The sequence below is a fragment of the Hemitrygon akajei genome, chromosome 6, assembly GCF_048418815.1.
Source record: "Hemitrygon akajei chromosome 6, sHemAka1.3, whole genome shotgun sequence".
Taxonomy (NCBI): domain Eukaryota; kingdom Metazoa; phylum Chordata; class Chondrichthyes; order Myliobatiformes; family Dasyatidae; genus Hemitrygon; species Hemitrygon akajei.
This window is the reverse complement of record NC_133129.1, coordinates 112,924,123-112,947,743: the sequence shown is the minus strand read 5'-3', so window position 1 is coordinate 112,947,743 and position 23,621 is coordinate 112,924,123. Positions and strand designations below refer to the sequence as shown.

Sequence of the window (23,621 nt, the reverse complement as noted above, 5' to 3'; positions counted from 1 at the left end):
AATCACAGGAACAATCCTCCACAACCACTCTTTGCCTTCTATTACCATAGAACACTACAGCACAGTACAAGCCCTTCAGCCCTCCATGTTGTGCCGACCCATATAATCCTTAAAAAAAAGTACTAAACCCACACTACCCCATAACCCTCCATTTTTCTTTCATCCATGTGCCTGTCCAAGAGGCTCTTAAATACCCCTAATGTTTTAGCCTCCACCACCGTCCCTAGCAAGTCATTCTAGGCACTCACAACCCTCTGTGTAAAAAAACTTACCCCTGATGTCTCCCCTAAACTTCCCTCCCTTAATTTTGTACCTATGCCCTAAACCAATTTGCCAACTTGACCACAGACTTTAGCCTTTTGCACCAGTCTGCCGTGGGAACTTGTCATAGTCTCAATAAAGTTCATGTGGCAAAAACTCTTTCTTTACTTAACTGATGCACAGCAAGACACCAGGATAATCTACACTTGCAATATACTTGAAAACAGACTTTAACGCACTGAATCAAAATATCCTGAGGCTGTAAGTCAAAACATTTCCAAATCTTCTATAAATTTGTCTGGACTCCAACCTTTGTGTTAAGTCTCACATAATTAATCACAAGTCAGCCAATCTTTCTGGTGGAGATATTTAGACCACAAGACATACAAGCAGAATTAGGCAATTCAACCCTTTAAGACTGCTCTATCAAATGATCCTGAGATTTATTTTTCCTATCAACCCCATTATTCTGCCTTCTCCCTGTAACCATTAGCCCTTACTAATCAAGAACCTATCGACCTCTGCTTTAAATATACCCAATGGGTTGGCCTCCACTGCCTTCTGCGTCAATAAATCCACAGATTCACCATCCTCTGGCTGAAGTAATTCCTTACCTGTTCTAAAGGGAGATCCTTCCATCTTGAGGATATGCCCTCTGGTCTTAGACTCTCCCACTACTAGAAACATCCCCTTCACATGCTCTCTCTCTCTAGGTCTTTCATTCAATTTTACCAGAGCAGATTACAGGAAGAGCCAGTACAGATATATAGCTTTTTTGGAGGAGAACCCATTTCCAATGGCAAATTAGCACAGGTCAAAGATATAAGAAAATCATGCAAAGCAAAGAGTAAAATTTAAGATTCATTTAAGATTCTTTAAGATTCATCTTCTTGCAGGCAGCCACAAAACAAAAAGCACAACAAAACTCATTAAACAACCTACGTAACAAAGATCAAACAATATGCAAAAAACAGATCAAATCGTGCAAACAATAAAAAAGTAAACAAGTAACACAGAACATAAACTGCAGAGTCCACAATCACACAGCCAGTTCAGTGCTGAGGTGAGTGCCAGTGGTTACAGATCACAGCTGCAGAGTCAGTTCAGTGCTGAGTCGAGTAAACCTCAGAGTCCTTCACCCTTGGTCTTGACGCTTTGATCTTTTAATCTTGCTTGGCACTTAAATCAGCCAAACATCAGTCAATTTTTCACTCTTGGGCCCGGTCCCGCCACTTGGATCTAACCCCAGATCTGCTCCAGCAATGTGTAGCACAAAAATGCCAGGTCATGCAGATGGTTCAAAAGCACACCCCCCCCCCCCCCCCACCCAAGAGGAAGTCCAGAAAAAGTATAATAGCTAGCAGCTTTGTTTGTCAACTGAAGCACTGTGGGAGATCGGAACATCAAGACAACTGCTGGAGGCCATGTGTGTGACGTTTTAGAAACAAACCAGCAGCAAAACAGTTCACACTGGAGTCTGGTTTTGATTTTAATACCACTATCTTTATTAGTACCTACTTATAATATTGTAACTTAAACAAGATAAGCAAAAGTTAAGTGTTTTGTGCATAAATGTGTGTAAATATAACTCCCAAACTATTGAGCCTGGGGGAACAAAGCTTAAGAGTCTTGAGATGGTAAAGTAGGAAAGTTCAGTAATCCAAGAAATAAATGATGGGAGAGAGATATTTGTAATCCAAGATAAATGTAGAGAGATGACTATTATGTCGAATTCCACAGGTAAACAAAAACCGTCAAAGATCTTGTCCGTTGAATCAATCCAAAGTCCACTTAGATATATCGCCCAAGTGACCTGTCACAGGAATGTCGTCTTCAAGTGATTACCACATAACACCCAGGCAAGGGTTAACTTCAAGTGGTCCCACAGGACATTCCTAAATCCACTCCTTTGGACTGTACAAAGTGACAGACACACATTCTGGAGCAAACCTTGCCCCGTAAGTTCTAAAGTTCAAGTCTTACTCAGACTATAAGAGTAGCTGTTCTGTCTCTCTTGTTCCAACTGACTGTTTCCCTCTCTCTTTCTTTGTAAAAATCAGAAGTGAGCTGAGAAAGCTGCCGGCTGACATCATTGTTAGTTCCACCTCATTCAGGCACTCTCTTAAAGTGACAGTCCACAGCAAACGAAACCTAGGGATTTGTAACAGTGTGTGGGCAAGAGAGAGAGAGACAGATAAAGTCTGTTGAACTCGGTCTGTCATATCTAATCAGCGGGTTTTTGTCTCCTCTGTCATTGTGGAAGGGGTGACGCCTCTTTCCCTTGTTAGAGACCTGTGGCAAGTAGAAGTGCTGGGTTCTGGACTGTAGTTTTTGATGGACCCAGATCATAGTCTCTTTGGGGTACTTTGCTGCTGCATGAGGGGCTTTGGGGTTCTAACCTTCTTTTGTCATCCTTTGTGGGTTTCTTCTGTTTTGCAAATGTCTGCTAGGAGGAAGAATTTCAGGTTGTATACATTCTCTGATAGTAAATGGAACCATTAATTGTAAAGCGTCACCTTGTCTTGTTAGTGCCACCTTTATGGGAATGATATCAAGGAGAAAGGACTGACTGAAGATGATGGACTTACAGGATGAACATGGTTGCACGTTTACTCATTACTGAATTCAAGGTGAAGATAGATAGCCTTAATCATCTGGAGTTCTGGAAGTGGAGATAAGGATCTAACTCTGGGCTCTGTCGTGGGCAAAGTACTGGAGAGTTTAACATCGGTAGCTGAGCGAAGGGCGCTGAGTAGGCTACGGTCAATTATGGATAACTCTGAACATCCTCTACATAGCACCATCCAGAGACAGAGAAGCAGTTTCAGCGACAGGTTACTATCGATGCAATGCTCCTCAGACAGGATGAAGAGGTCAATACTCCCCAATGCCATTAGGCTTTACAATTCTACCGCCAGGACTTAAGAACTTTTTAAAAGCTATTATTAATGCTTTTTGAGATAGTGATTTAGATGCATATCATATTTTTTACTGAGTTAAGTATTGTATGTAATTAGTTTTGCTACAACAAGTGTATGGGACATTGGAAAAAAAGTTGAATTTCCCCATGGGGATGAATAAAGTATCTATCTATCTATCATACACCATGGTTAATCTATGCTGAGATCATTTGATAGGACAGCATCAGGGAATATCAACAGCAACCACACACAAAAAAAAGACATTCTACAACCAACTTGATGGTCCCTCCCAAGACTGCTCGGAATGAAGAATCTCACAACATCTACTTCAGCAGTGAGTGAGCCACCCAGAGATTCTGTTGACACTGAACCACTTAGACCACTGAATGGTAAGAGACCTCTATACAGGAAAGGAACCCATTTAGACTTGATCTTGGATGGAAGTGCAAGGGAAATGTATTATCAACTCAAATTTTAGTCCAAGCTTTGAAGATCTTAAAGTATGATAAGTATAATGTTAGTATTCATCCAGCTGCGAGGGAAAAACTTCAAGATTAATGGAAAAATGGAATATCTTTTCCTAGAGTGAACTAAAAACTTTTAAACTAGTGATAGCTCAGTGCTTGTTGCAGTCATCAAAAGCCTAATGTAACTAGCTGCTACTCAGCTTCACCACAGCAACACCATTTACACTTAAAATGCACTAATGGGTTTCTTTTCCATTTCTGACCATTGCATCGTACACTTAGATTGAATACGGCCAGTTCAAATAACGCAGTCTCTATCTACATTAACCACATTCTAAAAAACAGAATCTTATATTTAACACATTTTGTATCATAATGAAATAACAGCATACCAACTCTCTGATGGCTATAGAGCAATGCAATTCTTAATGTACCTACAGGTTGAGTACCACTTACCCAAAATGCTTGGGGCTGGAAGTGTTTTGTAATATATAATGAGAGCGCTTTGGATCACCATTATTTCTGACCCTGAATTTGTGTGCTCTGGGTAATAAATCTTTGATTTACACTTGCTCATCACACATCTGCATTGATGTAGCCGCTCAGCTCATTAGATTTTCATCAGTGACAATCTTGGCAAATTCATCAATGAATTTCTCAGCTGCTTCGTGATCAGCGGATATTTTATTAACGCAAATCTTAAAAAAGTTACTATGCCTTTTCTTAAATTTCTGCAACCAGCCTGCTAAATATTCACAATTACCTCTAATATTCAATTCCTTGTGATAGATCTTTGCTTGTTTCATGATCAGCATATGTTCACTCTGATACTGATGAATCCACTTTTTCAATACATAACAAGGTCTTCACTTTTCACTTTATGCAGTGTTTTTCTAGCTTTCATCAACTTCTGATCATTGCATAAGTGAGATCACTTCTCAGAACTGTGTGGTACACAGAGAATCTTCCTCGCACCTTGTGGAATTTTCCATTTGTGATGTCACAGCTCTCAAAAAAATTCGGATTTCAGAGGTTTTTGGACTTTGGAATTTTGGATAAGGGGTGTTGAACTTGTAGTATGAGACTAAAAGCAGCAGAACATTTTTCTAACAATATGCACAAAGTTTTAAACAATGTGTATTTTATGCAGTAACAAATTGGTTAAAATTGTAATAATATTTGGCTAGCACATTTTGACATGAACAGGTTATTTTCAGGTTATATTTGAACTTAGTAAAAGTACATATTGGGTATGGTGCTCAGCTGATGAAGAATACCAGTGAAGGTGACAGAAACACAACATACACTGTTTCCATTTATTAACATGGTGAAACTGAAAATGATGAGTTGGGCACAATTTACATCTGTCCGATACGCACTCGTGTGAAAAGTCACATAATAAATTCATCCATCCAATAAAATATTATTTAAATTAATGGTTAGTTCTGTTTCCAAAACATCATATCATATGATCACATGATACTTTGCATTGAAATGTAAACCTATTATTTCCGAGTACTTTTACTAAGGTTATTTTCAGTCTTGTTTTACCATCTCATGCATGCCTGTAAATGCTGGTCTTGGTGGGACTGTTTGCACTCAATATGGACTGAGATTTTGTACAAAGTCAATTGTCATCATCTGACCTGTGCAGAATCAGAAGCTACTGAAAAATCCCCACATACCCTGCCATATGACCACAAAAGATTATTCTCACAAAAAGATTGTCTAACCTCTACTTTGCACATTTCTTGTGTAATAATGAAGGAACAGTAGTGGGAATGAATAATATGGAAATCTTGCTTGTTTTTCATGCAAAACTGAACAGCTATACAAATTCTTAAAATACCACTATATTCAACAAAGAATCAACTTTCGCACTATGAAATAATCCAAGAACTTAAAATTTTTCAAGCAACACACAAAATACTAGAGGAACTCAGTAACACAACCCAGACACATTATAGGACCCCAGCAGACTCACAGGTGAAGTGTCACTTCACCTGGAAGGACTGTTTGGGGCCCCGAATGGTAGTGAGGGAGGTGTAGCACCTGCTCCACATGCAAGGATAAGTGCCAAGAGGGAGATGGATGAATGGACAAGGGAGTCACTTAGGGAGCGATCCCTGTGGAAAGCACAAAGTGGGGGAAGATGTGCTCGGCGATGGGATCCCTTTGCAGATAGCTAAGTTCCAGAGAATTATGTGCTGGAGGTTGGTGGGGTGGTGGGTGAGTGATCGTACACTGTGTCTCGTGCTCCTGGTGTGGTCTCCTATATATTGGTCAAACCCAAAGCAGATTAGGAGACCGCTTCACCGAGCCTGCCAGAAGTAGTAAGATCTCCCAGTGGCCATCCATTTTAATTCCACTTCCCATTCCCACATGTCAACCCATGGCATCTTCTAATGTCACGATGAGGCCACACTCAGGTTGGAGGAACAACACTTTATATTCTGTCTGGTTAGCCTCCAACCTGATGGCATGAGCATCGATTTCTCAAACTTCTAGTAATGCAACCCCTCCTTCACCATTCCCTTTTTCCTCTCCCACCTTATCTCCTTGCCTGTTGATTGCCTCCCCCTGGTCCTCCTCCCTTTCTTTCTTTCTTCTATGGCTTTCTATCTTCTACAACTAGATTCCCCCTTCTCCAGCTCTGTATCTCTTTCACCAGTCAACCTCCCAGCAGTTTCCCTTCGCCTCCCAGTTTCACCTAACACCTTGTGTTTCTCTATCCCCTCCTCCCAACCTTTAAAATCTACCCCTCATCCTTTTTACTCTCCAGTCCGCCAATGGGCCTCTCCCCAAAATGTAGACTCTTCCCCCCCACCAATAGATGCTGCCTGGCCTGCTGAGTTCCTCCAGCAATTTGTGTGTGTTGCTTGGATTTCCAGCATTTATAGATTTTCTCTTATTTGTGACTGAAAAATTTTCTCTATGTTAAAAATGTCACTAAGTAATCATAGACTAGCATGCAAACTACTATAAAGGCAGTACTACAATAGAAGGCTTTAGTCTTTAATTTAAAACAAATGAATATATTCCCACAGCCAGAACTCCAGTGTTGGGTTTTGAGTTTGTATGGAAAGCACCCTGATAGTAATAAAATCAAAATTACAACCTTTTTTTAAATTGGAGCACATGTGAAATTAGCATGAGGAAAAAAAACAAGTCATTTACTGAACTCTATTCAAATTCCACTATTTAATGGATTTATTTTGAAACATTCATTTTCCTGCAAACAATTAATTCAAACTGCTGAATAATGCTTGTTTTACCACAGATTATAATTTATGACAACCGTAGAGACACTTCGGTTAATTTGAACAAGCAGTTGGGGAAGTGGTGTGCCTTTACTGCTTACATCAACAGTACTTGAGGGTTAATCTCAGGGAGCACAGCAAAATGCACAGGGGATTGTGCAACACTCTGGCCAAAACCAAGAGATTAATGGATTGAGTATGCCAGCCCACAGTCTTAATCTAAACTTGTTCAGCATTGCAATAACTACAGAACTTTTCTAAGAATTCTATTACTGTATTGCCACTTTACATTTGGATGACAGCTCCATGACTAAAGTAATTGCTTTGTAGCACTGTTTTCTTGAAAAAGTTACATCTGCCGCTCCCAATCCTCCTGAATCCTTCCAGAATCCAAGGAGCTTTCAACAGTAACAAATAAGATGCCAACTATCTTTCTATCCATTTCATTCAGAATACTGAACATAAACTTTCAGGTGGGGTTGTTAGCACCTGTACTTCTTTCCTCAATGAAACTGACAACACATTGCAAATAACCTTTTAGCCCAATATGGCCAGTTAAAATAAAGCCTAATATCGTTCAGTGGAACACATTTTACAAATAATTATGAAACATTCATATAAATGCTCCCCATTGCTCATTTTCTGGAGTAACTTAAAATCTCAATTCTCAAGTGGCTTCAATGCAACTTTGAGTTCGCGGTGATTATAAGGGACATTATGAAGACCCACATGTCCCCTATAGACACGCGTGATGAACCAGAATAACCCCTATCAGCTTGCCGCCTCCAAGAGCCCATTGATAGTTCATATGCCCAATGCCCTCCCTCCTGCTAGACTCCGGCCTCCCCAGCTCACCATCCGAGCCCGAGCCTGAGCCGCGATCCTCCTTCTTGTGACCGGATTCCAGCTGAAGGATCGGCCGCCGCCGGCTCTGCTGCAAGTTGATTCGCGTCTTCTTCCCCATCAAAATGATCTCTGGGCACTGGCTCGCTGCAGAGCCCGGGTGGGCCTAATCCCCAACCGCTCTCGGACCCCTGCTCCGGCCTACTTCTCCCGCGCCTTCGGGGTTCCGGTCAGGGCCTGCTCCTACCGTCACCTTCTGGGCGTCGGTTAGGGCTTGATCCACCCGTCACTCTAAGGGTTACGGGTCGGGCCACCTCCGCACTTGGATTCTGGCCTCTGCTACTCCTGCCGACCCCCACGCTCCTGTTCGGGCCTATTGCTTCTGCAGCTCTCCGCGTTCCGGCTTGTACCGGCGCGCTTGCGGTGACTTCACCACGTAAATCATTTAAGCGATGATGTCATGACGTTAGGTTCGCGCGAGACCCGTTGACGGCTGACAGCTGAGGTTGATGTATTAGTATCGGCCTCTAGTGGCACCGGTTCTGTCGGTTTAAAAATGTAAGTTAACGCTTTGTCTAAGGTTGTACCGAAGTCGTCCTCCATTTTCCTTTCATTCAAGTGTCTAAGATTCTCTTAGATGCTCCTAATGTATCTGCCTCTATCAACACTCTCAAAACCCACATTTAACTCCCCTCCCTATTGTAATCTCCTCCAATCACCCTAAAATTATGCCCCCTTGTATGAGACATTTGTATCCTGGGATAAATTCTCCAGCTGACCACTCTATCACTGCTTCATCATCTTGTACACCTCTATCAACTCACTTCTCATCCGCCACTGCAAAGAGAAAAGCCCTCCCTTTTTCCCTCAACCTGTCTTCCTAAAACATGCTCCCCACTCCAGGCAGCATCGTGGTAAATCTCCTTTGGACCCTATCCAAAGCTTCCATATCCATCCTGTAATAAGGCAACTCAGTACTGAACATAATATACAAAATGCTGGAGGAACTCAGCAGGCCAGGCAGTACCAATGGGAAAGATTAGTTGATGTTTCAGGCCAAGACCCTTTGGCAGGACTGGAGGAATAAAAAAGCTGAGTAGACTTAAAAGCTGGGAGGAGGGGAGGTAGAAACATAAGGTGACAGGTGAAACCTGAATGGGGAGGAATGAAGTAAAGAGCTAGGAAGTTGATTGGTGAAAAGATACAGGGCTGGAGAAAAAGTGGGATCTCCCAGTGGCCAACCATTTTAATTCCACTTCCCATTCAGATATGTCCATCCATGGCTTCCTCCACTGTTGTGATGAGACCACTCTCAGGTTGGAGGAACAATACCTTATATTCCGTTTGGGTAGCTTCCAACCTGATGGCATGAACATCAATTTCTCAAAACTCCGGTAATGCCGCACCCTTCACCTTTCTCCATCCATTTTCCCTCTCTCAACTTATCTCCACACCATCCATCGCCACCCTCTGGTGCGACTTCCCCTTTTCTTTCTTCCATGGCCTCTGTCTTATTAGACACCCCCTTCTCCAGCCCTGTATCTCTTTCACCAATCAACTTCCCATCTCTTTACTTCATCCCTCCCCCTTCAGGTTTCACCTATCACCTTGTGTTTCTCTCTACCTTCCCCTCACGTTTTAAATCTACTCCTCAGCTTTTTTTTCTCCATTCCTGCGGAAGGGCCTTGGCCTGAAATGTCGACTGTACTTTTTTCCACAGATGCTGCCTGGCCTGCTGAGTTCCTCCAGCATTTTGTGTGTTGCTTCGATTTCCAGCATCTGCAGATTTTCTCTTGTTTCTGAACATAATATTCCAAGTGTGGTCTAACCAGGATTTTATATTTTATAATTACTTCACAGCTGTTGAAATCAATTCCCCAACTAATGAAGGCCAACACACCATCTGTCTTCTTAACAACCCTATCAGCTTGCATGCTGACTGTGAGGGATGCATAGACATGAACCTCATGATCTTTCTGTTCCCCTACACTTTCATATTATAATCCTTAACAACCTTCTACACTGTCTACAACTCCACCATCTGCAAACTTACTAACCCACTCTTCCACTTCCTCATCTAAGTCATTTATAAAAATCACAAAGGGCATGGGTCCCAGAACAGATCCCTGCGGAACAACACTGTTCACGACCTCCAGGCAGAATGCGCTCCATTTACAACCACCTTCTGCCTTCTATGGTTAAGCCAATTCTAATCTACACAGTCATGTTTCCTTAGATGCTATGCCTCCTGACTTTCTGAATGAACCTACATTGGGGAGCCTTATCAATCACCTACTGAAATCCATGTATACCACATTCAATGTTCTACCTTCATCAATGTGCTTTGTCACATCCTCAAGGAACTCAGACAGGCTTGTGAGGCATGACCTACCCCTCATGAAGCTATGTTGACTATCCCTAATCAGACCATGCTTCTCCAGATGCTTGTAAACTCAGTCTCTAAGAATCTTATAATTTTGTGACTCACTGGTCTATAGTTCATAGGGTTATCCTACTCCCTTTCTTGAACAAAGGAATAATACTTGCCATCGACCCATTATATAGTACTGCTCCTGTGACCAGTGAGGATGCAATGATCATTGTCATAGCACAGCAATTTCTTCTCTCACTTTCTGTAATAGCCTGAGATATATCCCACCAGCTCTGGGGACTTACCTATCCTAATATTTTTCAAAAGTTCCAGCAAATCCTCTTTTTTAACGTCAACATGTTCTAGTATATCAGCCTGTTATTCCTCTTTTTTTTGGTCAAGATGGCACCTGCATACAACACTTCTTCAGTCAACATCTGGATAGATCATGAAACCATATATTTCACTTCTTTTATGTATTTTATGTTTTTTTCATCTTGAATGTGATTCTGGAACTATTGGATCCTGTGATTTGCAGTTTGGAGGTTATTTGGGTTTTCCCAGCACTCTGCAGTCTCCAAGAGGATTCTGAAGTTCAGCATGTACAAACTTCATGGCAAAAAGGCTGTGGGATGGGGCACCGATTCGCCAATTAAAGCTTCCTTTGTTCACCGATCAAGTGACGAGGGAGATTGAAACATCGAGATGAGTGCCGGCTACCTGCCTCTTGATTGCTGCAGATCACTCTGTGACCTGAGATGGGAGAATGTTACCCAGGTTTTCTGTGTTTTGGATGTGGACTTGGACTATAGAATTTTTATTCAGTCTGTGTTTTTCACCAGATCTTTTTGTTTTTTTGTGTGTAAGGGTGGGGGATTTGGGGGGCTCAATGTGCCTGTTCCATTTTTCTTTCTTGATTTTGTGGTTATTCAAAGAAGAATTTCAGAGTTGCACCTTTGAACCTTTGAAATATCAGGGATTCTCTCACTGGTGAATACTGAAGCAAAGAATTCATTAAGAACTTCCCCTACCTCCTCAGATTCCAGACGTATGTTTCCTCTTCTATCCCTGATTGGTCCTACTCATCCTTGTGTCCTTTATATACATTTAGAGTGCCTTGGGATTTTCCTTAATCCTACTCACCAAGGTCTTCTCATACCTTTTTCTGACTCTCCAAAGTCCATTCTTAAGTTCCTTCCTAGCTACCTCCTAACTCTCCAGACCCCTGTCTGATCCTTGCTTCCTAAAACTTAAGTATCCTTCTTTATTCCTGTTGACAAGATATTCCTTGTCAACCATGGTTCCTTCACCTTGACATCCTTCCCTTGCCTCAATGGGTCAAACTTATCCAAAACCCTGTGCAAGTACTCCCTAAACAACCTCCACTGTGCATTTCCCTGAGAATATATGTTCCCAATTTATGCTGCCAAATTCCTGCCTAGTCGCATCATAACTCCAAATTAAACACCTTTCCACGCTGCCGCACCAAGACTATGATAAAGGTCAGGGAGTTGTGGTTACTGCCTCTGAATTGTTCACCAACCAAGAGATCTGACACCTGAGGTGTTTAATAGGAAAGGAATGTGGAGTTAATAGGAAATCCATAAAATCTGTATATATATATATAGATATATATAAAAGACCGTAAGATATGGAGCAGAATTAGGCTATTTGACCCATTGAGTCTGCTCTGCCATTTTGTCACGACTGATCCATTTTACCTCTCAAACCCAGTCTCCTGCCTTCCCCCAGTAACACCAACATGCTCTGACCAATCAAGAATCTATCAACTTCTGCCTTAATCATCACAGGTAAAACAGAGTGATCGAGGAATAATGGTGCATAGTTCCCTGAAGGTGGAATCTCATGTGGATAGGGTGGTGAAGAAAGCTTTTGGTATGCTGGTCTTTATAAATCAGAGCATTGAGTATAGGAGTTGGGATGTAATGTTAAAATTGTACAAGGCATTGGTAAGGCTGAATTTGGAGTATTGTGTACAGTTCTGGTCACCGAATTATAGGAAGGATGTCAATAAAATAGAGAGAATACAGAGAAGATTTACTAGAATGTTAGCTGGGTTTCAGCACCTAAGTTACAGGGAAAGGTTGAACAAGTTAGGCCTTTATTCTTTGGAGCGTAGAAGATTGGGGGGGGGGACTTGATAGAGGTATTTAAAATTATGAGGGGGCTAGATAGAGTTGACGTGGATAGGCTTTTTCCATTGAGAGTAGGGGAGATTCAAACAGGACATGAGTTGAGAGTTAGGGGGCAAAGGTTTAGGGGTAACACAAGGGGGAATTTCTTTACTGGTAGCTGTGTGGAACGAGCTTCCAGTAGAACTGGTAGAGGCAGGTTCTGTATTGTCATTTAAAGTAAAATTGGATAGGTATATGGACAGGAAAGGAATGGAGGCTTATGAGCTGAGTGCAGGTCAGTGGGACTAGGTGAGAGTAAGCGTTCGGCATGGACTAGAATAGCCGAGATGGCCTGTTTCCATGCTGTAATTGTTATATGGTTAAATGGTTAATTATACAAAAAGACTTGGCCTCCTCAGCTGCACAGTTCCACAGGTTCACCATACTTTGGCTAAAGAAATTCCTCCTTATCTCTATTCTAAAAGAACCCCTCTCTATTTTGAAGCCGTGACCTCTGGTCTTAGATTCTCCCATCATAGGAAACAACCTCTCCAGATCCACTCTTGTCAGGGCCTTTCACCATTTGATAGGTTCCAATGAGGTCATTCCTCTTTCTTCTAAATTGCAGTGAATACAGGCCCAGAGTCATCAAATGCTCTAAATATGACAAGCCGTTTAATTCTGCAATTATTTTCATGGACCTCCCTTTGAACCCTCTCCAGTTGCAGCTCACAATAGTCCAAGTGAGGCCTCACCAGTGCTTTATAAAGACTCAACATTACATCCTTGCTTTTAATTCTAGTCCTCTTGAAATGAATGCTAACATCACATTTGCCTTCTTCACCACAGACTCAACCTGCAAATTAACCTTCAGGGAATCTTGCACAAGCACTCCCAAGTCCCTTTGCACCTCAGATTTGTGTATTTTTTATATTTTATCTCCATGTGTAAAACAGTCAACCCTTTCATTTCTTCTACCAAAGTGCATGACCATACACTTCCCGACACTTTTCAACAAGATAAATTAGGACTAATAAGATCAATACTGGACTATGGAAGTATGGCACACTGTATGGTCAAGCAACTGGATATAATTCAAAGTATTAAGGTTAATCAATGGGACAATAAGGACAAACCAGTGGTGTCGATGTAGGTGGAGTTGGGAGTAACACCTCTGGAACTGAGAAAAACACAGCTTGTGTTAACCTATCAGGTAAACCTACAAGGGCATTTACTGCAGTCTGATCAAGGACAGGGGAAACAGACAAACCAGTTGTCTTTGTTTCCCTCATTTTGTGGACTCTGAACAGTTTCTTGCTCTTGGATAATCTAATCAGAACAACTGAGGCTACATCTGCACTAGACCAGATAATTTTGAAAGCGCCGATTTCGAGTAAAAGCAATAGGCATCCACACTATGCATTTTTGAAAATATCTCTGTTCACATTGAAACGGAGATTTCGGTGAATCTCCTCCTGCTAGGCATGCGCAGGACACATTACCGAAAGCAGGCGACATGTTTGGTGTCGAATCTCACCGTAAAAGTGCGCGTTTGTGTAATTACAGACTAGAAAATCTTGAAACGACAGACAGCTGTTGGCTCTCGCGTAGGAGAACTTAAAAGTAAAAAAAACATAAATACTGGAGTGTACGGAGGCAACCGACAGGGAGTTCACGGACTGTACGACCCGGCTGATGACAAACATTGAAAAACTGACTAACTCTGTTGCATTAATAAAGCACCTTGTTAAATGTATAAATGTTTTAATGTTTGCATTAGTGTCATCTTGTATTTCCATACGATGTTACATTAGGCTGTTACACATCTATTGTCAGAGAAGTATTTGCATAAATAGGTAAACCACCTTCATATGAGCAAGGACAGAAAACAGGGCAAAGTGAGTATGCTTATTTATTCAGTAAGTTATGGGTCAAAGTATTTGGTGTGTACATTTCTAACTCTTCTGGCTTCAGTCTCGTTGCCATCTGTTCTGAAATTGTTAGGTTGCATTCAAGAAAACAATGAAATGGCGCACTGCCGTCTGACAGCGTTTTCAGATTTCTCCAGTTACCCCATCCACACTGATCTGCCCGAGCAGCATTTTCAAAAATATCCACCTTGGAAAGCGTTTCTGAAAAGCTTCGGTTTCGGGGGACGAAAACGCCATTTTAGTGTGGACAAAGGGTAAAAACGAAGAGAAAAAGCTTCGATTACGGATTTATCCGGTGTAATGTGAACGTAGCCTGAATGTGGACACAGGAAGCTTCAGGTAATGATTTGCTAAACCTGAGACCATTCTCAAACAAATAACTGTTTGTTATGTAAAGGGAATGGACTGATCCTTGCTCTGGGACAATCTAATCAGAGCAATATACCTGAGACCATTCTCAGGCTACGTCCACACTACACCGGATAAATCTCTTCATTTTTACCATCTGTCCACACTAAAGTGGCATTTTCATTCCCCGAAACCAGAGCTTTTCAGAAATGCTTTCCAGGGTGTGTAATTTTGAAAACCAGAGATGGAGACAGAAAGATCAAGAAAGGGGAGGGAGGTGTTGGAAATGGACCAGGTAAATTTGAGGGCAGGGTGAAGGTTGGAGGCAAGGTTAATGAAGTTAACATTTGGCGCTGCCTCCTGCACGCATGCTGAGCTCGTTGACTTCATTAACTTTGCCTCCAACTTCCACCCTGCCCTCAAATTTACCTGGTCCATTTCCGACACCTCCCTCCCCTTTCTTGATCTTTCTGTCTCCATCTCTGGAGATGGCTTATCTACTGATATCTACTATAAGCCTACAGACTCTCACAGTTACCTGGACTATTCCTCTTCCCACCCTGTCTCTTGCAAAAATGCTATCCCTCCTCACAATTCCTCCGTCTCCGCCGCATCTGCTCTCAGGATGAGGCTTTTCATTCCAGGACGAAGGAGATGTCTTCCTTTTTTAAACAAAGGGGCTTCCACCATCAGCTCTGCTCTCAAACACATCTCTCCCATTTCCCTCACATCTGCCCTCACCCCATCCGCCCGCCACCCCACTCGGGATAGGGTTCCCCTTGTCCTCACCTATCACCCCACCAGCCTCCAGGTCCAACATATTCTCCGTAACTTCCGCCACCTCCAACGGGATCCCACTACCAAGCACATCTTTCCCTCCCCCACCCTTTCTGCTTTCCGCAGGGATCGCTCCCTACGCGACTCCCTTGTCCACTTGTACCCCCCCATCCCTTCCCACCGATCTCCCTCCTGGCACTTATCCTTGTAAATGGAACAAGTGCTACACCTGTCCTTACACTTCCTCCCTCACCACCATTCAGGGCCCCGGACAGTCCTTCCAGGTGAGGCGACACTTCACCTGTGAGTCGGCTGGTGTGGCATACTGCGTCCGGTGCTCCCGGTGTGGCCTTTTATATATTGGTGAGACCCGACGCAGACTGGGAGACCGTTTCGCTGAACACCTATGCTCGGTCCGCCAGAAAAAGCAGGATCTCCCAGTGGCCACACATTTTAATTCCACGTCCCATTCCCATTCTGATATGTCTATCCATGGCCTCCTCTACTGTCAAAATGAATCCAAACTCAGGTTGGAGGAACAACACCTTATATACCGGCTGGGTAGCCTCCAACCTGATGGCATGAACATTGACTTCTCTAACTTCTGTTAAAGCCTCTCCTCCCCTTCTTACCCCATCCCTGACATATTTAGTTGTTTGCCTGTTCTCCATCTCCCTCTGGTGCTTCCCCCCCCCCCCCCCCCCCCCCGCTTTCTTTCTCCCGAGGCCTCCCGTCCCATGATCCTTTCCCTTCTCCAGCTTGGTATCACTTTCGCCAATCACCTTTCCAGTTCTTAGCTTCATCCCACCCCCTCTGGTCTTCTCCTATCATTTCGCATTTCCCACTCCCCCCACTACTTTCAAATCTCTTACTATCTTTCCTTTCAGTTAGTCCTGACGAAGGGTCTCAGCCCGAAATGTCAATAGTGTTTCTCCTATAGATGCTGCCTGGCCTGCTGTGTTCCACCAGCATCTTGTGTGCGTCATTTCATTGTTTTCCTGAACGCAACCCCCCACACAATCTAACAATTTCAGAACAGATGGCAACGAAACTGAAGCCAGAAGAGTTAGAAATGTACTCACCAAATACTTTGACCCATAACTTACTGAATAAATAAGAATACTCACTTTGCCCTGTTTTCTGTCCTTGTTTGTATGAAGGTGGTTTACCTATTTATGCAAGTACTTCTCTGACAATAGATGTGTAACAGCCTAATGTAACATTGTATGGAAATACAAGATAATACTGATGCAGACGTGTTTTACACATTTAATAAGGTGCTTTATTAATAATGCAACAGAGTTAGTCAGTTTTTCAATGTTCGTCATCAGCTGGGTCATACAGTCCGTGAACTCCCTGTCGGTTACCTCCATACGCTTCAGTATTTGTTTTTTTTTACTTTTAAGTCCTCCTGTGCAAGAGCCAACAGCTGCCCATCATTTAAGTTTTTATAGTCTGTAACTGCACATACGTGCAATTTCACGGCGAGATTCAACACCAAACATGTCGCTTGTTTTCCGTAGAAGTGTCCTGCGCATGTGCAGTAGGGGAAGATTCGACAAAATCTCTGTTTCAATGTGGACAGAGATATTTTTAAAAACGCCTAGTGTGGACGCCTATCGTTTTTATGCGAAACCGGCATTTTCAAAATTATTTGGGCTAGTGTGGATGTAGCCTCAGAGGAGTAGCTACTTGTTTGTAAAATGCCAGACCTGCAATCGATAATCTCGTTAGACTCTGTCTGGGTTATCTCATTTAACTGGTTTGGACCAGTCAGAGTGTAAAGACACAAATACACATGGCTGGGGTGGGCAGAGCCATGAAACGATGTTGGCTGTAGCCCTGTACAATGACCAGTAAGAAGGTGACCCAGGTAGGTCAGGTGACCTTGAGCCAATGGGGTGGGGATCCAATGGTTCAATTGTTGAGGAACCATGTAAGACTCAGGAGCTCCAAATACACAGGGATGATAACTCGCCAGCAGTCTGAGACCAACCATCGCAGATAAGGAGGACCCCATGGACACGTGGAGATCGGGACCATGAGGAACGCCTGGCCAGCATAGACTCCTTTCCTGGGTAATATCCTTTTCTCTTCATTGACTGTTCATGGACTGTCAGGGAATTCTAGTATGGTGCACACAGAGACAGTTTGTGAACCCATGGGCTTTTAGTTGAAACAATAAAAGTTACTTGTCGATAATTACAGATTCTCTGTGCCTCACTGATCATTTTTACAAGGGGTGATTCTTGTAACAGAACAAAAGAAAATCAGAAGTTTTGCATGGACTATTGAAGGAAAAGCAGGAAGGACAGGGCAGAAAACCAGAAATCCGCGAGTCAGTCCTCAGATCGTTAGGTGTTCCAAGTCGGGAAAACACAAATTCGACAGAACAGCCACCTTCTGAGGTAGAGAAGGTCAGCAACTTTAAATTCCTGGGTGTTACTATTTCAGAGGGTCTGTCTTGGACCCAGCTAGTAAGTTCAACTGCAAGCAAAGCACAGCAATGCCTCTACTTCCTTAAGAATCTGCGGAGATTTGACATGACATCTAAAACTTTGACAAACTTTTCTGGATGTGTATTGACTGGTTGCATCATGGGAACACCAATGTCTTTGAATGGAAAATTCTACATAAGGTAGTGGATCTAGCCCAGTATATCACGGATAAAACCATCCTAACCATTGTGCGCGTCTATATGAACCATTGTCATAGGAAATCAGTATCCAGTATCCATCATCAGAGATCATTGTCACCCAGGCCATTCTATTTTCTCGCTATTGCTATTAAATAGATACAAGTGCCTCAGGATTTGTACGATAGATTGAAGAACATACTACTCCTCAACCAAAAGACTCTTGAACAAATAGGGATAATTACATTCACTTGTCCATCCATTGAGTTTTTCTTACAACCAATGATCTCACTTTAAGGACTCCTTATATTATCATTTCATGTACTCATTATTTATTGCTACTTATTTATATTTGCATTTGCACAGTTTGCTGTCTTCCACACTGGTTGATCTTTCAATGATTCTTTTGTAGTAACTTTTCTATAGATCTGTTGAGTATGCCTACAGGAAAATGAATTTCAGTGTGTATTTGGTGAAACATATACTTTTATAATAAAATTTACTTTGAACTTTTGAAATTTTTTCAACTTTGAATGAGTGATAAGGCAGTGAATGCTCCAGTGCATTTTCCTGGGGTGCCTCCATGGGTGTGTGGACTACCAGAGGTGGATCTTCTATTATTCAAAAGGGGACAGAAAAATGGAGAAGTGACTTTAAATCAAGATATAGTTGAACCTTATGTAAAGGATTGGTAGTGTCTGATTTTAGCGCTAAAAAGCAGGTGAGAGTAAATAATGATTCCTCAGTGTGTATGGGTGAAATGACAGCTGGACTAGTCATTTTGCAGTTGGTGGAGGAAGTGAGACCGATAAAGTTGTAATATTGTCTGATTCAAGCACAACCATCAGGAGTCTAAAGATTTACATTCAGAGGCAAGTCCAGACGTTATGTGTGAGATAATACAAACTTTATTTAGACTTAAAATGATGGGACACTGTATATGTCTTATGTGAATTCCAGCACATGTGGGTATTAGAGCAAATGAGCAAGTGGGTAAATTAACAAAGGAGGCAACTACATGAGCAGAAGTGGACATTCAAATAAATTCCTGTAAAGGAGGAACAAAAACCATTATTAAAAGTGAAATTTAAAAATGAGGAGAAAACAATGGGATGAAGAGAGAACAGGAAGACATCTTTATAATATCCAAAGAGAAGTGAGGTGGTTGAGGAATGCTGGAAAGAGCAGGCAGGAGGAGGTGATAATATTGAGATTTGAGGTTTGGGCATGCAGCATACATGGTTTTTAATAAAGACACACAATAATCGGAGGTGTGAGTACAGTATTGTAATCAGCAAGAAATAGTTGAACATGTACTGGTGAGGTGTTCAAGATATAATCAGGAGAGGGGATGGTTGATTTTGAAGTTATGGAATAAATACAAGTTAACAGTAACAATATTTTGTAGAAAAGAGTACAGAATTCTTGTTTTAAATTATATAGCATAGTTATAATGTTATAACATAATAGTTATAGTTAAAATAAAGGCCTTTTTATTGGATTTGATACATATATAAATATATAGGATTTAGATATCCTGACCCACGCTCCAGTTCAGAAGGTGGTGGTAATGCAACTTAAAGCTGTATGCCAACCACCATAAAACATCAGAAGAAGATCTGTACTGGATCAGTTTCATTGCCTAGTACCAGATCTATTATGGCCTCTCCTCCAGTTGGCTTGTCTACATTTTGTGTCAGCAATTATTCCTGGATAGACCTAACAAAATCTGACCCATCTAAATATTTTACACTAAGTAGGTGCCAATCAATATGAGTGAAGTTGAAATCACCCATGATAAGAATCCTGTTATTTTTGCATCTTTCCAAAATCTAATTCCTGATTTGTTTCAAAGTGTCTCTGTTTCTTTTGGGGTGGGGTCCTATAGAAAGCTCCACAGCTATGAATCTATCCCTTTTGAAATATCTAAAGCATGGAAAATCCAGCAGCTATTCCTACCTTTGTGATAGCCAAGTCTTTGTAATGGTCACAACATCATAGTTCCATCTACTGATCCATGCTCTAAGTTCATCATCCTTGTTCCTGATACATTTTGCATTATAATTGACACACATATATCCATCAAACTGACTAATTATACCTATCAACTGCCCTTCCTTCCTCACTGTCTCTCTACAAGCTTAGAATCAGAATCAGGTTCAATATCACTGGCATATGTCATGATATCGATTGTTTTGCAACTGCAGTGCAGTGCAATACAATAATAAAAAAATATAAATCACAATAGGAAAATAGATATATATATATACAGTGGATTCTGGTTAATCGGTACACAACTGGACCAATACATTTTGACCCAATTAAGTGGCTGCACCAATTAGCCAAAGTTTCATGGAAATAGTTAAAAAGGTAGAAAAAAGACAAAACTGAGTAACAAATTATGTATTTAAATGAAATGCAGAATCAATTAGAACAATACCAGTACAATTACAGTATTATAAAACTGTTTATTAGGTCCTAATACTTACCGATGGAGGAATTAATCTGAATTTCATTTTTTGACTGTAAATGAACAAAATCAGTGCAGACTCCTAGTGCAGATAATAGACTGACTTCATACAATGCTGCTGATGATTGCTTCCTCCTAATTTTCATTTTCATTGTGTAATTGAAGATGATAGTCAATACCTTCAAATTTGTAGTTTTAAGTTGATGAAGTAGTGAGATCACTTCATTTTTGCTCCCAGTTGTTTCTGGCATCTCCAAGCTGGAATGCTTGAAACTACAGTGAGTAAAACATTTCTGGATTGTCTTACTGCTTATTTCTTGCCAAATATCAGTGACACAAATCGCTGGTTTTTGAACACAAATACATACAAATGACGCCATTTATATCTGATCGTTCAAAGCACGATGTTGTGTCTAACAGCATGCAAGTGTACACGATGGATGCTAGTTAGAAACTGTCTGGCAATAATCTCGGGCCAATTAAGAGGCATATCGTCACAAATAAATGAAAGGTATTCTGGCTATTTTCTCAATTGATTTTTGTTCTTTAAGACTTATCTCAGGTAAGTGGTTGTTCTGATTAATTGATGACCCAATTAACCATAATCTACTGTATATAAAAAAATTAAATAAGTAGTGCAAGAAGAAAGCAAAAAAAGAAAAAAAATGTCAGGTAGTGCACACGGGTTCATTGTCCATTAAGAAATCTGGTTATGCTGAGGAGGCTAGTATCTGTGATGGAGATGGCTGAGTTTGCAACTTTCTGCAGCTCCTTCTGATCCTGTCCAGTGGTTGCTCTAGACCAGACAGTGATGCAACCAGTTAGAATGTTCTCCATGGTACATCTGTAGAAAATCTTAGGTAGAGAGTCCTTGGTGAGATACTTCGTCTTCTCAAACTCTTAATGAGATATAGCCACTGTCGTGCCTTCTTTGAAATTGCATCAATATGTTGGCCCAGGATAAATCTTCAGAGATATTGACACCCAGGAACTTGAAACTGCTCACTGCTGATCCCTCGATGAGGACTGGTGTGTGCTCCCTCAACTCACCCTTCTTGTACACCAACATTTACCTACACACCAATTGCCCCATCCTCTGACCTATCACTTGGGTGCCAAACTGGATTAAACCCTCTCCAACAGCTCTAGCAAACCTATCCACAAGGATATTGGTCCCTCTCAAGTTCAGGTGTAACCCTTCCTCTTTGTACAGGTTATATTTTCCTCAGAAGAGATCCCAATGATCCATAAATCTGAAACTCTGTTCCCTACACCAATTCCTTAGCCACACATTCAAAGTTCAAAATAATTTATTATTGAAGTATGTAAATGTCATTATGTATTACCTTGAGATTTATTTTTCTGCGGGCATTTGCAGTAAATGCAAAGAAACACAATAGCTTCAATAAAGAACTACTCACAAAAAAGACATACAAACAACCAATGCACAAATGACAACAAATTGTGTGTATAACAAAAAAACAAAATAATAATAGTAGATAAATAATATTGAGGACATGAGTCATAGAGTCCTTAAAAGTGAGTCCATAGATTGTAGAATCAGTTCAGTGTTGGTGTGAATGAAGTTATCTACTCTGGTTCAAGCTCCTGTACTTCTTTCCTGATGGTAGCAGCAAGAAGAGAGCATCACCTGGATGGTGGATGCAACTCCTGCAACAGAGTTCCTTGTAGATGCGCTCATTGGTGGGGAGGGCTTCACCTGTGATGGACTGGGCTGTATCCACTACCTCTTGTAGGCTTTTCAAGGATATTGGTGTTTCCAAACCAGGCTATGATGCAACCAGTCAGTATACTCTCCACCACACATCTATTGAAGTTTGTTGAAGTTTTAGATGACATGCTGAATCTTTGCAAACTTCAAAGGAAGTAGAGGCGCTGCCTTGCCTTTGTTGTATTGACACTTCCACTAAGGACAGATACTTTGAAGTGATGAGGACTGGCTTATAGACCTCTGGTTCCCTCCTCCTGTAATCAATAAACAGCTGTTTGGTTTTGCTGATGCTGAGTTTGAGGTTGTTGTTGTGGCATCATTCAGTCAGATTTTCAATCTCCCTCCAATATGCTGATTCATCACCACCACTGATTCAGTTAACAGTGGTGTCACCAGCAAACTTAAGCAAAATATTGGAGCTGTACTTAGACTCACAGTCATAAATATAAAGTGAGTAGAGCAGGGGACCAAGCACACAACCTTGTCATGCACCTGTGCTGATGGAGATCTTGGAGGAGATTTTGTTGCCAATCTGAACTGACTGCCAAATCAACCTATTCCAATTCCCATCTTCACTGGCCCAAGGCATAGGCAACAAATCAGAGATTACAGTACTACCCTTCAGGTCCAGCTTTTCAGCTTTCTATTCTATATTCTCTCTTCAAGGCCTCATCCCTTTTCCACCAATGTCATTGGTATCAACATGTACCACAACCGCAGGCTGCTCACCCTCCCCTTTAAGAATGCTGTTGACCCAGTCTTAGATGTTCATGACACTGACACCTGGAAGGCAACATACCATCCTGGAGTTTCTTTCACATCCACAGAATCTCCTGTTTTACTTCCTTAACTGTTGAATCCCCTATCATCACCGCTCTTCTCTTCCTCTTCTCTCCCTTTCCCTTCTAATTCACAGAGCCAGGTTCAGTGCTAGAGACCTAGTTACTGTGGTTTTCCCCTATGGTCATTCCCCCCAACAGTTATTGAGCAAAAATGCACAGGGGTTTTCTGCACTGTCTGTCTATCCCCTTCCCTTTCCTGACAGTCACCCAGCTACCTGCCTCCTGCAACTTATGTGTGGCTACCTCCTTATAGTTCCTATCTATCGCTCCTTATTCTCTTCTATGGTTTATTCTGGTATATATTTTTTATTATGAAAGAAGTTTATTTTGCTAGAAAAGCAGTGTCTGCTGCACGGTGGAGTATTTGTATCTGCCCTCTGCCCCAGGGTAGAGTGTTGATGTCTCCCCTATATGACCTGGCGAGCATATGCCTCAGGAACGGCTATCAGTGCCTCTCTGTGGATATCTGTGTTTCCTCTTTGTCCTAGATGGAGAGAGACAGAATTTTGAGATACACCCAGGATAAATCCCATGAGATTTTGATGCCCAGGAATTTGGAACTGCTCACCCTTTAAAAGAAACTGTAACTGGCTGTATCTGGCTGTAACTAACTAAGGAACATGAGCAC

The 23,621-nt window shown here is 41.6% G+C and overlaps 1 protein-coding gene across 2 annotated transcripts in view; it reads right to left on the bottom strand.

Moving 5' to 3' along the window:
* fnbp4 (formin binding protein 4) overlaps nucleotides 1-8,180 on the bottom strand; it is a 57,012-nt gene extending 48,832 nt beyond the window's left edge. For both annotated transcript variants that reach the window (XM_073049063.1, XM_073049064.1), the window contains exon 1: nucleotides 7,765-8,180. In XM_073049063.1, coding sequence (XP_072905164.1) covers nucleotides 7,765-7,873 — 109 coding nt within the window. In that variant the 5' untranslated portion in view covers nucleotides 7,874-8,180. The remainder of the gene's footprint in view (nucleotides 1-7,764) is intronic.
* Between the last annotated feature and the right edge of the window lie 15,441 nt (nucleotides 8,181-23,621).